Here is a 15,031-nt window from a genome sequence, read left to right as displayed (position 1 = left end):
ACTCTCCCCAAACTGGAGTATCACTAGTTTCCCCTTGCCTGGGACACATGGCAGTGCTGCAGACGCTTCCCTTCTGTGGCAGAGCATTCCTTGTCTAAGTCTGGCAGTGATTTTTCAAAGCACCATTTGTTTCAGACAAGAACTTTGTGGTGTACATAAAGCTACAGATGAGCCCAGTTGCAGCCTGGGATTCGATCAAGGATTATTTCAACAGCCAGAACTCCCACCAACATAATCAAATCCACACATAAAGAGTAGGAACAACTGCTTTGAACATGCACAAGCTGCTTTTCTGAGAAGCTCTTACTTGAAAATGTAGCCTCAGTAACTTTGCTTGTAATAACTTCATTTTTCTCTCAATATCCAGCAAAACCAGAATGGACACATGCGTTGCCTCGTGCTGAGTTCCCTTTGTTTTGCAGCAAGTAGAATGATATATTTCAATGACCTTAAGCAGCTTCAGTTGTAAAGAACTGTTTGCACAGGGCAAGAGAAGAAAGGGATATATGGTGCTGCCTCAAAGTTGTGGTATGTTCTATAGGCCAAATGGGCTAATGAAAGTTGTCTGAGGAAGGGGAACTGGATCTATCCTACCCTAACAAAGCTGTGGAAGGAACCAGCTCTTGCAGGATGCTTCTACTGTCCTTGAAGAAATCTGGATATTCTCAAGGGTGAAGAGCAAGTTTCTCTTATGTCCACCATCTCTATGCTAGACCTTAAAGGGAAGCTTAGGTAACCCTACTTCTTTTCCTGCAGAATGAAGTTATATGAGATCAACCTGTGCCTGTATGCTCCATGAGTTTCATTTGCCTCACTCTGTGGCAGTGTAGGTGAGTCCTGTGCCTGTGGAGCACAAGGAGACCTTTGCTGTTGCATTCAGCTGCCTTTGGTCTCTGCCCAAAAGGCCCAGATTTCTGGACATCTAGGACCACTCACATGGAAATCAGGTACTGAGCTGTGATGTGGCCTGTCCTGCTATGGCACCAGTTTTTTGTTGGCCAAGACTCAAACGTAGCAATATGAAGTCCTGTCACAGCTGGACTGAATTTGTAGACATGTCAAAGTGATCTGTCTAAAATACAACACCTTGTGGCTTTCATGCATTGCAACAAGAGGAGCTGCTTCTTGAAATTCATAGAGTATTTTGAGGTGCTTCCATGGTAAGTGCAGCATGGGCTTTTCAGCCCTCCCAGCTGAACAGCGAGTGCCTCGTAAATGCTAAAGCTAGAATTTGGAAGGGAGCCTGGCATTTCTTAAAACCTCTTCCAGTGTTCCCAGGTTCCCACTTGTTTAGTAAAAGAGCATTTAACACAGTCTCCTTGGTTTGAGGTGAAATCCTCCCATGCTGCAGACAGGGCAGGTGCAGGGAGAAGCCTCCAGCCTAGCCAGAGTGTAAGGTAGCAGGACTTACATCACCTGGAGCCTCACCATGTCTCCCAGTCTGCGCCTTCTCGTTGTGTGGGCAGCTGGTTTCCTTCCAGGAGGAAGGTTCTTGGCCTGGTTTGTAATCCAAAAATCCATCTGTCTTCAAGATTGAGAGTCTTGTTTTTTAAACTGGTAATGTCAGACAGCCTGACCACAGCATCCTCCGAGAGTAGACCCAAGCTGTAATTTGGGAAACTTCAAAGCTTGCTAGACTTCTGCTTGTGTGTTAGAGAATGGTCTGTTAGAATGGTCTGGACTTTCCAGCACTGGTGCTAGTGAAGTTGCAAGGCTGGTCAAGCTGTCGAGAAGCCTTCGGGTCTCTGGGTGGCAGGGAGAGAGCCTCCATTTCTGAGCAGCAGATGGATGGCAGGAGGGGCTAATGGAGCCCTGGGAGGAGTGGAGGGGTGTTCAATCCTGCTGGAAAAAAAGAGTCTCTTGTTTAAACATCAGGTAGGTACCCAACAAGGAGCAACACCATAAATATGACTCACTGCTGAAATTCACAGCCTGCCTAGGGAAACGAATTCTCCCAACAAAGTGAATGTTGTTCCCTGAAACACAAGCTCTTCGAAAAGGGAAGAAAAAATGAAACAATGAAAAACAGATGAGAAGGATTTAGGCAGGAGGGAAATCAAATTTTTCTGGTTAATTAATCTCTCCTCTTGTGTTTTTTTTTAGTTTGAGGGTTGCTCCAAAGCCTATTCCCGCCTCGAGAATTTAAAGACACACCTGAGGTCCCACACTGGAGAAAAACCCTATGTTTGTGAACACGAAGGCTGCAATAAAGCCTTTTCCAATGCCTCAGACAGAGCCAAGCACCAGAACAGGACACATTCCAATGAGGTAAGCCTGGGCTCACCACAGCTCAACAGAGGGCTTTTTTAAAAATTTTGCTGACAATAAACATGCACTTTACATGCTGGACTCATGTAAAAAGAAACCTACTGTAATGAGAGGTTTTTCTTATTTTTTAATGGGATTTATTTTGCTGGAGAGCCAGACCACATTAGCTTTATATTTATGAAAGCCATGTTTGAAATCATAAACAGATGTTAAAGTATGAAAACTTTTTAATCGGCTTTGGAAATTAAAGCAAACATTTTCCAAATTTCTAATTTTTAATAGCACAAATAGGATTGTACAGTTGTGCATGTCGTGTTTAATATTACTGGGGAGCACACTTGCAGTATTATAACAGCTACCCAGGATCCTGATGCTCTGGAAACACTCCCTCCATCGTTTGATGTACAATGATAGAGCACAATGCAATGCTTTGTTAACCTTGGCTAATTAAGACCCACTATTAGTAGTTGGGGAGCAGAGGAAATTGCCTTTATTGTAACGCATGTGATGGTCTGTTGCAATCAACCGCAGCCGACGATTGAAATTTGTATTACCACTAATTAGCTGACAGGGGAAGAAAAAACAACACTCCAAAGTTCTAATAGTGTTTGCAGCCATGAAGAATTTGGTCTATAGCCTAATTTGCAACAGTTAAATATAGACTATTAGAGAATGGAACACAATTGCCATGGATGATAGGTTTTTAAAGCAGTGCTGTGTCTACAAATGGCTTGTTGGGAGTATTTCTATCTCTTATATAGTATGAGTCACTGATAACCAAGGCTCTGTAGGTTGCAGAGGTTCTTTTGGATTCAGAATAAGGACTCAAAGTCTAGGATACCCTTCCATGCCTGTGATTCTGAGATTGACCTAATGAATTAGCTGGATCCCAGTGTTATTTGAGTTGGTTTTGGTGTGAATCCAAATGTCAGTACTGTCCTTTACCAGTGAGCCTCTTCCCCAGCAGCACACAAATTAAAATTAACCCATATCCTCACTGGCTCTGGGTAGTTTGGGGAAGTTAAGGCTACACTGACCTTGAGGTCAGGGGAGACTAACAGGACATCCAACCTCTTGTCTGCTCAGCAATCTGCATTCCCAGAAACTGGTGTTTAACTAAAGCATCCTTTGTTCTATGTTAAAGCTTCTTCCCATGAAAGGCAGGCAGTCATGATTTAATCTCACATTTTGGACACTAGATGTTTCTTATTTAACAGCTCTGGATGGTTTCTCTGCCTTCCTCTAGAACTGGATCAAACATCTCTTTCATTGTTGCTATTTCCATCTCATAACACTACAGTGTTAAGTCACTCTCCATCTTCTTTCTCAAAAGGTAAATAAGTCAATCAAGCCTGAAGCTTCCCGCTACTGCACAATTTTTTCCTTTCTTACATCAGTTTTGCATCTCTCTTGCATCCCTAAGGATTCTCATATGGATGGATCAAGACTGCTGGTACAACTTTCAGTGCAGGATACAGACTCCCTCTGCCCAGTTTGTGCATTCTGAACTACTTCTTGCACACAGATCACATGAGCTTGGAACCCTAGAGCTTTTCCAGGATTGTTCCTAGGCAGGACAGAGCTTCCCTTCTGTTGGTTCTGCTGGCATCTCATGTTCCTACATCTGAAATTTTGGCTTTGGTTGTGTTAATAAATGTCAATTCTTTGATGGGTTCAGTTTCCCAAGTGATCCAGATCAGAAGCTGCACTGGATCTGGGATGACTCTTCACTTCATCTGAGCAGAACTTGGACACACTTGAAGGTCTGCTCCCTTGGGTTCCCACTGTGGGAGAAGGTGAGGCTGTAGGGCAGGAGCATCCAACTCCTTGCCTATGGGAGACACTGATCTAATATGCTGACACTTGGCACAGGCTGCATCCAACAACACAAACTGAAGGCTCAGATGACAGATATTTTATCCTCTGCTATTGCTTACCCCTGGACAATGCCAAAGCTTTCTCAAGTGCAGAAACATCATAGCCACAACCAGAGGATTTGTACCAGACAAGCTGAGTCTTGCTGTGGGAACTACATGGCACTGCATGATCTCATATTTTGCAACCATACTCACTCATGAACTGTTGTTCAACCCTCCTTGATGCAACAAAGGCTTGCCCCCAGACTTGTGGGTGATCTGCAGGCTGCACATACTGGCTCTCTTTTTGAGGAATGAGTAACATAATCCCTTGCAGCAGACGAGATGCTTCATGGCGAAGCTCGTTGCGTTGGGCAGCAGGACCAGATGAGGGTCCTGCAGCCAGCTCTGGACATGACCAATGGGTTAGCAAACTACATTGAGACCTTGGCTCACAAAACCACATGGATGCAAAGCAGGAGTGTGTGGCTGTAAATATTTCCCATTACCCATTGTTGAATCTATTGTGGTTTCTAGCTACCTACTAATATTTTCCTCTGCTTGCAGTGTTTACTTGGGAGACACCACACCACAGTTAGTAGTCATCCATGTTTCCTCTAGGGGGAAGTTCCAGGTTCCCTGTGTTTGTATCTGCCACTGTATGACAGGACGTAGGTGTGTGGTCCAAACATGTTGAAGTTCAAGGCTGGGGGCTATGTTACCACAGTGTGTTTTGTTGGATTATTGAAATGTCACATGAACTATTTAATTTTAAACTTTCAGTGACTGTTTCAATCCCTTTAGCGGATACCTTCAAAGTTACTCCTAAGAAAAGGGCTTTCAGCCCATGACCACTGTCCAGTGCATACACAAAAGAGCAGCATGAGTTCACAGCTAGCCAAAGGCTCAGAGGGACATTTTCTCCAATTCAAGCTAAACAAGAATAAAATGCAGAAATTCAGTTCTGCTGCCTACCTGGGGAGCTCTCCAGTTCTCCCACCCTGAGGAGTATCATGTGGCTCAGAGTAGGAGGGAGGCATCTGAAATAGCAAAATTGTTGACTTCACTAGGGCACATACTGCCTTAGATGTCAGAATCTGGATAACCCAAGGGGATATATGAGGGCATGCCAACAAAACCAAGTTGTGCTCAGTTCAGTTGCAGGAGGCATGGCCTGATGAACAGGATGTTTATACCTTTTTAGGTGGAGTGTCTGCTGTTAAAGCAACACTGATTTTGTTACCCTAATTACTGGTGCCTGGAAAATCAGAACTATTTGGCCTAAAGAATCTTTATTAAAAAATCCTAAAACTGTTATAAGTAGGGGGCTTTTAGCATGTGTTGTAGTGGTTCTGTTCTTTAGAATAGGTTTTAATAGCAATAATAATATTTCTATAATGCTTCATCCAAAAGGTTGCATGAGATTTATAACTAAACTATTTTACTTTTTGTGCTTTGGTTTATCCAGCTTTAAATATTTGCTTCAGAGTGGTGTTACAAGAATTTAGTTTGCTCAAGTGATGTGCCAAGATCAGTCAGAAAGCATGCTTTTGAACAAAAAACAGACTTTCAGTTTTTTTCATGTGATGATGCTGACTTTCTGCAAAATATATATTTATACTCCTTTCTATTTTTCACTTAAGCTTCTGGATGAAATTACAAAACAGATTTTTAAAAAAAAATAGAAATGGTCTTTTGAATAGCCTTCAAACATCTATCTGTTGTTTTGGGATTATTTTAATGGATCTTTCCTAGTGCATTGGTAAAAAAATACTTGGGAGTAGCTGTGAGGCTGAAAACGGAACTTGTGATGAATTCAGAGCTTCCAGCACAGCAGCACCAGCTCAAGCAGCTTCAGTGCTAGTACTCTTTGGAACTGGAAACTCAATTAAAAAAAGGTTAAAAGAAGAAAAGTACCTGTTTGCTGACTTCTGTTTTCAGAAGTATGGCTTCAGCCTTGTTTTCTTGCGGCAATCAATGATTCTTGAATTTGGGAGTAGAGTGCTGTAGTCTGAAAAAAACCCCAACATTGCATTCCTGTCGTTTGTTTTGCACAATAACAGATTTCAAGGTGACAGGTGCTGGAGTGGTATGATAGATTGGGTAGGGTGAATCCAGTCAGGCTTGGTTTTGCGGGAATTCTAAAGGTCTTAGACATTTTCTTGGTGTAGACACCACCTTAGCAGAGAGAATGTGCTATGGCCAGTCTCCTACATCACCTCTCTCCCATCCATAATCAGGAAACATTCCTGTGGCCACCCAAGCAAATACATACAGAGAAAAGTAATATTAGGAAAGTATTTCATGAATTCCTAGCTGTCCTTTAATCCAGAAACTGAAAATAAGGAGCTTAACTGACATCAAATGACTGGCCAGGTGTATGTGGATCAGTAGCAGCCCATACATCACATCTTAGAGATCTCAGTCTTACAGATTCCTGGGGAGCAGATGCTCCACATTTTGCTGCTGCCAACCGCGACGCTAATTGTATTTTCTTGGCCCAGACCCTGTACCTGGAATATTTGGGCTTGTTCTAAATATAACCCAAGATTTGCTTGTTTTGACAGAAACCCTACGTCTGTAAAATCCCTGGCTGCACGAAGCGGTACACAGACCCTAGTTCCCTCAGGAAACATGTCAAGACGGTGCACGGGCCTGACGCCCACGTCACGAAGAAGCAGCGCAACGATGTTCACCCGAGGCCACCTCTGCTCAAGGAAAATGGGGACAACGAGGCAAGTGCCAAGCAGAGCAGCAAGGTGTCAGAGGAGAGCCCCGAGGCCAACAGCACCACGAGGAGCATGGAGGATTGCTTGCAAGTCAAAACAATAAAAACGGAGAATTCTGTGGTAAGAGCAGTTGCTCTTGGCAGAAATGAGACAGCCTCTAATCTCTCTGACCCAATGGGGGCGTGAAGTATTTGCATGTCATTTACCTCTCTGGGCAGTTGCCACTCACCTGCCGACACCCTAGAGTTCAAGCCCAGAGAGGAAACTGCAGGTCAGGGCACAGTCCAGTACATTTTGCACCTTCCTAACCAGCGTCACAAATTCCCACCATCATAGTCATGGGGGCCAGGTGATTCCAAATGTTGAGCTTTGCCTCCCTGTGCTGTGAAAGTGGGTAACACTCAGAGCACTGTAGTCAAATGAGCTTTACCTGCCTCACCAATTTAAATTGAGCAATAACTATAGGGCACAGATTGATGAATGTTTTTTGAAGCACAGGTCCTGGCTCAAGCAGTCCCTTTTCTCCTTCTCCTTTCACCCTTCACTGTTTTGGTTTTTTTTCCAGGCTGCTGCTGCACAGCAGTTTTGCTGGCAGAAGTCTGGGCTGTCTGATTAAGCCAGTGAGGATAAAAGTAGCTGTTTATTTTTGTGGTTATCTTAAATGAAGTTCAATTCCTCAGTCCCGTTCACCATACACAGAAGCAGAGTATCACTGGAGTTGGTAGGGACCTCTTGAGATCATCAGGTCCAACCTCCCTGCTCAAGCAAGGTCAGCTAGGGATTTCTTAGGAATACATAGGGAATACACAGCTTGCCACTGCCACAGAAAGTTGTAATGGGATGATAGGGCAGAGGAGTGAAGCCAGGAATAAACATAGGACCAATGCTGTGGCACACATGGTACTATGGAAGTCAACCATGATCATGCTTTACAGCCCCATCAGTGGCCACCAACTGAAGCAAAGACCTTTTATCAGCCCTCTGGCTATTAAAGCACCTCCACAGTAGGCAGTAGTATGGTGAATGGTGCTAACAAGATGTGTATGATGATGGGTACAAACATGTTCAAGCCTCTTTCAACCCATGCAGGGACCCCACCTGCTCAGGTCACTACAACTAGTGGAGGAGATGGAGCATTACAATACATGGATCACTTTTGCCTTTTGATGTTTCTTTTCACCTTCATACCAACATTCTGGTCTGCGTCATCTGCTCAGAGTGAGAAAGAGTATGGGCTGGGTACAGCAGCAAAGACATTCATCTGCAAGTGAGAGAGTTCACACGCTCCCCAGACTTCTCACTAGAGCTGAAAGGACTTTGAGCTCCAAAATATACATTTTATTTGTTTGAATTTCTTGTTCATATGAAACAATATGCCCTGGCGCTACAAAGATTTTCTAAAAAAGGTTGTTGGACAAATTACTTATGAGCAGCAAGTTTTGTTCAGGAAAGAGTTGAGGATTTTCACATCCAAAGTGTTTCTAATTGACTAAAGAAACATTTTTACTGTGATGAGGCTCTGTACTGGGTTACAAAAACTGAGTGTGAGAACCACTGGAAAGAATAACCTCTCTCTGATACTCTTCCTCATTGTGATTTTTTTTTTCTGTGAAAACATGGATACAATTACTGCTCCCCACCCCACTTCTCCCAAAGGTGTGGGCTTGTTTTCCTAGGGCTCCTTGCTCCCAGGGTTGCAGCCAAGCTGTCTAGATGGTGATAGGAGCATGGGTCAGATCTTCCACTCTCCCCGTCCAGTGCTGTGTACCTCACTTGTGCACACCTAACAGGCAGCATCTGACCTGGTGGGCCCAAGTCCAGCTCCAATTTCCTAGTGAAGGTCAGGGTGGTGAGAGAGGTGAGGTGCTCCACTGGTTCCCATCACTCCCAAGGCCTCTTATTTTGACCCATCATTGGGTCTCATCCCAAAAACATGGATATGTGTGGGAAGTTTCTTCTAGGGGTTTTTCTCTGGGCCTTCAAAGAGGGAAGACAGGGTATGGAAGAAGGGGGAGATGTCAGCAATTTGTGTTGTATTCTGTGCTTGCCTCTTCCTCCTTTTACTAACACAGTCCTTTCCGTTAATGCTGTCTTTGTCCTAACAACCTGTTCTTTATTCCCACTTACCCATCCTTACTCTACCTTCCTAAGGACAGTCGGTACTAAGGTGAGCAAAGAAATCCTTTGAATTACAATAGTTGCATAAAGCATGGTCTGCAGAACTCCTATCTCCAGCTAAGCCCTGTGGGGAGGGACAGGGGATATCTACTTGAGTGCAGAAAAGGGGAGGACACAGTGCTGGAGGATTCCCCTTGATGCCTTTCTCCCAGCATCACAACTTGCCATTAAATCCTAGGATTGCAATCTGTCTCATCCTGATGGAAGGGCAATGAGGCCATCAGAGCCCTGCCCACAGGGCTGCTGCAGAGCAAAGTAAAACATCTCATAACCCTGCACTCCCACCTTGGCCCGGGGCAAAGTTCGTTGCCTTTCCAGCACTCCCATTTTCTGACAGATGCTGAAGCAGGAGCCTGGAGCCGAGAAGCCAGGTATCCTGTCTGTTAGCAGCAACAGCTACTTCAGAGCAAGTTCAGACCATTTAGTGTCTGCTGCAAATAAGCTATTCAATGTGAAATGCAATTGGTAATGTAAATAAAATAAATATTTATGGTGCTTATCTGCCTTATCTGCAAGTGGGAGTTAGCACACAGTGAACCAGGTTTTTATCTGGCTGGGAAGTTTGTCAGCTAACCTAATTATATGTTAGGGTATTTTAAAGACAGAAATACGTTGTGTCTGAAATACTTAGGTCTTGATTTTATGTTAGATAAGTCAGGGCTTGCTGCAAGATGCCTTGCACAACCAGGTAATGTGCTGCTTTTCTTCGAGAAGCATCTGTCCTTAATCTTTTGGAGAAACAGCATCTGTTTTCTCTCCATCCTCGAGTTGAACCCATTATCATTTTTCCAGCTGTGGGGTGCTGCCCACCCCTGCTAGGGAAGGTACTCCTGAGTACCTGCTGAGATTCTGCAGCAAGGAAGGGTAAAAAGAGAGGGGAGAGTGTGAGATAAGGCCAAACATGTGGAGCCTGCTGGGAATGTTGGGCTCCTAGTTTTTTGCCATCCATGTTTCCACCTGCCTAATTGCTCCTTTTCCTTTCCCAAGATGTGTCAGTCCAGTCCTGGTGGCCAGTCGTCGTGCAGCAGTGAGCCGTCACCCCTTGGCAGCACCAACAACAATGACAGTGGAGTAGAAATGAACATGCACAGTGGGGGAAGTCTGGGAGATCTGACGGCATTGGATGACAATGCTCCTGTTGTGGACTCAACGGTCTCATCTGGTAACTCAACAGTCAGCCTGCAGCTAAGGAAACACATGACGACGATGCAACGACTTGAACAGCTCAAGAAAGAGAAACTCAAGACAGTTAAGGATTCCTGCTCATGGGTGAGCCCAGCTCCACAAGCCAGAACCACCAAGCTGCCTCCCATCTCAGGAAATGGTAAGCTCTGGGCCTGGACCATGTCCTGTAGGAACCCTTCAGAGTTTTACTCTAGTTCCATAACCAGGAGTTTCTCCTGGAGGATGATAATTTCTTCTTGTCTCTGAGTCAGCCCTTGCTGGATACAGATGTTAGGTAAAATGGAGAGTTTGGGTGTAAAAACAACTGTCTGGTGCTGTGTAACAGAAACCCAGATGCTTAGTGCTACAGAACTAGAAAGGAGGCAGAGGTGTTGATGTCCTTCTTGTTCCTGCTCTTGCCCAGGTCTCAGCCACAGCTGTCCTTACTGTGCCAGTGGCAGCCAAAGACTGCTTGGGTTTGTTCTAACAGTAACAATTCCCCAAGGTTACTCCTCTAGGGAGACATCTAGAGCACAACAGCAATTCAGACAAGTCCATCATCCTTGATCTTGCTCTGACAGGCCTTTTGTCACTTTGCCTACAGCTTCATATGCTAGTTTCCCACTGGCTGGACATTCCTCATAAAGGCATGTTTATGATTCCTCCAGTGCTCCTCTAATTTGCCATGAAGGCATAGGGCTTGGGTTATATTAAACCTGAGGGCTTAGTATATTTGATCTTCTTGGTTTACTCTGGAAAGACCCTTTCATTGTCAAATTTTGGGCTCTCAGCCTTCTATCCCTGATTGCTGTGCTTCTGTCCCAGTAAGCAGTTGTGGTTGTAGTTGTGTACTGTCCCCGTGGCACTGTCCACACCAGTCCTACTTTTACCTCCTATGAGAAGCATACGTGGAGACACTTCCTCACAGCAGCTGAGGGAGGATCAGTAAGGGTACACTTTGCAAAGACTCTGCAGCAGGCACTTCTTGTCCTCTCTCTCCAGCTGTCTTGCTCTTTGTGCATGGACACAGAGCTGGAGATGAATCTTCAAGTTCACTGGCAGCAAATTAAATGCACTATTGTTCACATAAAATATTTGGAGGTGGCTTTTTTTGACTGTATTCTGGCACCAAGGACACTCCCAAGTGAAATTACTCAGCTAACTAAACCTTTTCATTCTCTGCAACCTTTCTCTCAGGCTCTATTCTAGAAAACAGTGGTGGTTCTTCTGCTACGCTGCCAAATCCCAGAATACTGGAGCTGTCTGTCAACGAGGTTACGATGCTGAACCAACTCAACGAGCGCCGTGATAGTACGACAAGCACCATCAGCTCCGCCTACACCGTTAGCCGCAGATCATCAGGGATCTCCCCGTACTTCTCCAGCCGCCGTTCCAGTGAGGCTTCGCAGCTCGGGCACCGTCCCAATAACACCAGCTCTGCTGACTCCTATGACCCTATTTCGACGGATGCCTCCCGTCGGTCGAGCGAGGCGAGCCAGTGCAGCGGGATGCTATGCCAGGGCTGCTGACCCTCACTCCAGCTCAGCACTACAGGCTGAAAGCCAAGTATGCTGCTGCCACGGGCGGCCCTCCTCCAACTCCCCTGCCCAACATGGAGAGGATGACCCTGAAGAACAGGATCTCACTTATGGATGGGCCAGACCCCACTTTGCCCTCCACCCGCCTCCCGCCAGGCCCCAGGCGTTGCAGTGATGGTAACTCCTATGGCTACCCATCAGCTGCAGCTTTTCCCCATGAGGTGCCAGGCAACTGCACAAGGCGAGCAAGCGATCCAGTGAGGAGACCTGCTGGAGACCCCCAGGCCCTTCCGCGAGTTCACCGCTTCAACAGCACCAACACCATGAACCCTTCCCATCCTCCACACCCCACAGACAGGAGGAACTTTGGCCTGCAGAGCTACGGCCGCTCGGATGGGAATCTCACCCGGCACACCTACTCGCCCCGGCCACTGAGCATCAGTGAAAACGTCACCATGGAAGCCATGTCTGGGGAGGCAGAGGCGTCCATTGGAGATGATGACATTATGCTGCCAGATGATGTTGTGCAGTACATCAAATCCCAGAGCAATGGATCAGCAGCTGAGAGCACTTCCATGGGGTACAGCAACGACATGCAGAGCTTCCAGGGAAGTGGGAAGCTGCAGCCCCCAGCCTTGCCCAGCCAGCGCAGGATGGCAGTAGCAGAGGCAAGCATGAGTCACTTGGGACCCATGATGGCAGAGTGTCCCATGAGCTTTGATGCTTCCTCAGACATGAATAAAAATAACATGCCTGTCCAGTGGAATGAAGTCAGCTCAGGTACAGTTGATATCATGTCCAATCAGTCGAAGCAGCAGTTTTCACAAGGGAACTTAGCAGTGGTCCAGCAGAAGCAGAACTTTGGTCAGTACCAGAACTACAACCAGCAGCAGATGCAGCTGCCAGAGAACAGTATGAACATAACACAGCAGAGCTTTATGCAAAGAAATACAGGCATGGATGGGCAGAGGCTAAACTGTATGCAGCTGCGGCAGCAGCCAATGAGCCTAGGCCCTGGAATGAACCCCGATCTGGGGTTGCACACAGGGTATAACCAACCTCATCAGATGCTGAGCCCCAGTGCAATCAGTGGCAACCCAAATCAGATCTCTCCTTCTTGTAGCAGCATGGCAGCAAAGTCTGGACCCCACCTTCAGCCTCAGCAAATGGACATGGCGACCGACCCTTCTTTGATGGTCAGCAGTAACCATGAGCGCACGATGCTGGGCCAGGTCATGCATGAACCAAGTCAGCAGAACTACTCCTCTCAACCGGCCCACCTGAACTTCCCCATGGCTCAGGAAGCCTACCACCAGCCCGTCATGACCTCCAACCAGCCCAACTTTGAGCCTCAGCAGAACATGATAGGCTCAGCCACGCAGACCTATCTGCCCAGCATGATCCAGCCTCGTCCTCCGCCTGAGCCCAGCCCGGCCAGCAGATCCCGAGGCCTCCGCACCATCCAACAGCTGGGCTACATGAGAACTCCCCACCCTACAAACACCGTCAGCCCGGGCCAGGAGGTGGCGGAGGCCACACATAAAAGAACCAGCGACATGTTGCCGGCACCAGCCCAGCAGTGTGCAGAGGGCACAAGGGAAAACAATTTGATGTACTATTATGGCCAAATCCACATGTACGAACAGAACAGCAGCTTTGATAACCAGGCGGACTGCCGGGTCAGACAGCAGCAGTGTGCACTGAGCAGCAAGCCAGCCCCCCTGCCTTCCCCGGGCACCAACCAGGTGTCCAGCACGGTGGACTTGCAAGGTCTTGAGCCACCTCAGATAGATTTTGATGCCATCATGGATGATGGGGACCATTCGAGCCTGATGTCAGGAACCCTGAGCCCCAGCATCCTGCAGAACCTCTCCCAGAACTCCTCTCGCCTGACGACTCCACGGAACTCTCTGACACTGCCCACCATACCCACGGGAATAAGCAATATGGCAATAGGTGATATGAGCTCCATGCTAACCACGCTGGCAGAAGAGAGTAAATTTCTAAACATGATGTCATAACAGTAAAGCACAAGGCCTAAGCACTAACCAAGGGGCTGTGCGTGAAGCAGTTTTATGAATGTGCTTTTCAAAAATAATCTGTTTCATTAGAGTAGATTTTTTTTTATATAAGTATTAAACACATTAAAGGGATTCAAAATGAAAGTTTTAAAAAGTCTCTGTACAGGCCTATGTAAACTATATCCAGGCAGTTCAGCACCACAAGGGTGCACCTCTAGTGTTATTTTTTGGCTTGGTTTCCCAGAGCACTGTACGATACCACCACCAAGCTAGGAGACTGCAGGAGTGTGGTTAGAGAAGAAACCCTCCCTCCCTGGCTGCCCTGTAGGTAGCACTCCCCATCATTTTCCATTTGTAAAATATACAAAAAAATCCATTTTCAACCCACCCCAGAAAGAAACAGGAGGATGTGGTTTTGATCAGAATAAAAGCCATACTATGTATTCTGCTCTGATGAGAGCAGGGTTTACTTATGTCTCCAAACAGGCCCTCTGCCAGCAGTATTGTTTTATACTCTAAAAAACCTTTGTACCTTGCAAAGAGCGTTGATTCCAAATGGCTTCTCAGCAAAGTGCCTTACCATGCTTTCGTGTTAAGTAGCAAAGGCCTCTCTTCCTTTAAAAATGAAACATAGTGTACTGCCAGAAGCGTATATAAAATGTACATTTATAAAAACATAGTGATGTTTCTGAGAAAACATTGGAAAGACACATTGATGAGACACATAAAAGGTGAATGCACACTTTGATCAGATGTGTTTACAGCGTGGTTTATATCATGTGCAGAATGGAGCAGAGGCCTGGGAACAGCAATCACTGGGAAATAATCCCCTGTGGCAGGAAGGCTTGGCATGCAGACTGACACACATGCATAACTTTGCACTGTCTGAGTGTGGGGACCTTCTGCAGGGGCCCCACATGCATCTTTCATGTCAGGTTTTTGAAGCTCCCATTACCATGTCCCTGTGCAACTTTGATGCAGCTGTGGTTGCTTTTGGGTTTTCCATGCTGAGGTGTTCACATATAACTGTGGTGGTAATGGAGAGAGTTTTGTGATCTTTTCAACTTGGTCTGCACTGTGGCAATGTTGTGGGAGCTGGTTTATCTGGCCAGGGTTCTGTGTACTATACTCCACAGAGGGCTCTGCGCACACAAGAGGCGCGTGGCTGCACTGATGCGAGGCCAAGCATGAGCTAATACACCCTGCCCTGCAAGGAGGCTTGTTGGCATCTACCCAGCACTGCATTAATATGTCCCACAGCTTTCGTCAGTGTGGAA

The 15,031-nt window shown here is 46.2% G+C and overlaps 1 protein-coding gene across 1 annotated transcript in view; it reads left to right on the top strand.

Annotated features, from left to right (window-relative positions):
* GLI2 (GLI family zinc finger 2) overlaps nucleotides 1-13,754 on the top strand; it is a 142,218-nt gene extending 128,464 nt beyond the window's left edge. Inside the window, 5 exon segments of the mRNA XM_009996042.1 lie at nucleotides 2,104-2,268; nucleotides 6,692-6,973; nucleotides 10,019-10,355; nucleotides 11,393-11,706; nucleotides 11,709-13,754. Of these exon segments, the coding sequence (XP_009994344.1) occupies nucleotides 2,104-2,268; nucleotides 6,692-6,973; nucleotides 10,019-10,355; nucleotides 11,393-11,706; nucleotides 11,709-13,754 (3,144 nt within the window).
* The last annotated feature ends 1,277 nt before the right edge of the window (nucleotides 13,755-15,031 follow it).

This window comes from Chaetura pelagica, unplaced genomic scaffold (genome assembly GCF_000747805.2).
Source record: "Chaetura pelagica isolate M959 unplaced genomic scaffold, ChaPel_1.0 scaffold3, whole genome shotgun sequence".
In the NCBI taxonomy this organism is placed as follows: Eukaryota; Metazoa; Chordata; class Aves; order Apodiformes; family Apodidae; genus Chaetura; species Chaetura pelagica.
Note: the sequence above shows the minus strand (reverse complement) of the source record. Positions and strands in the feature narration are given on the sequence as shown.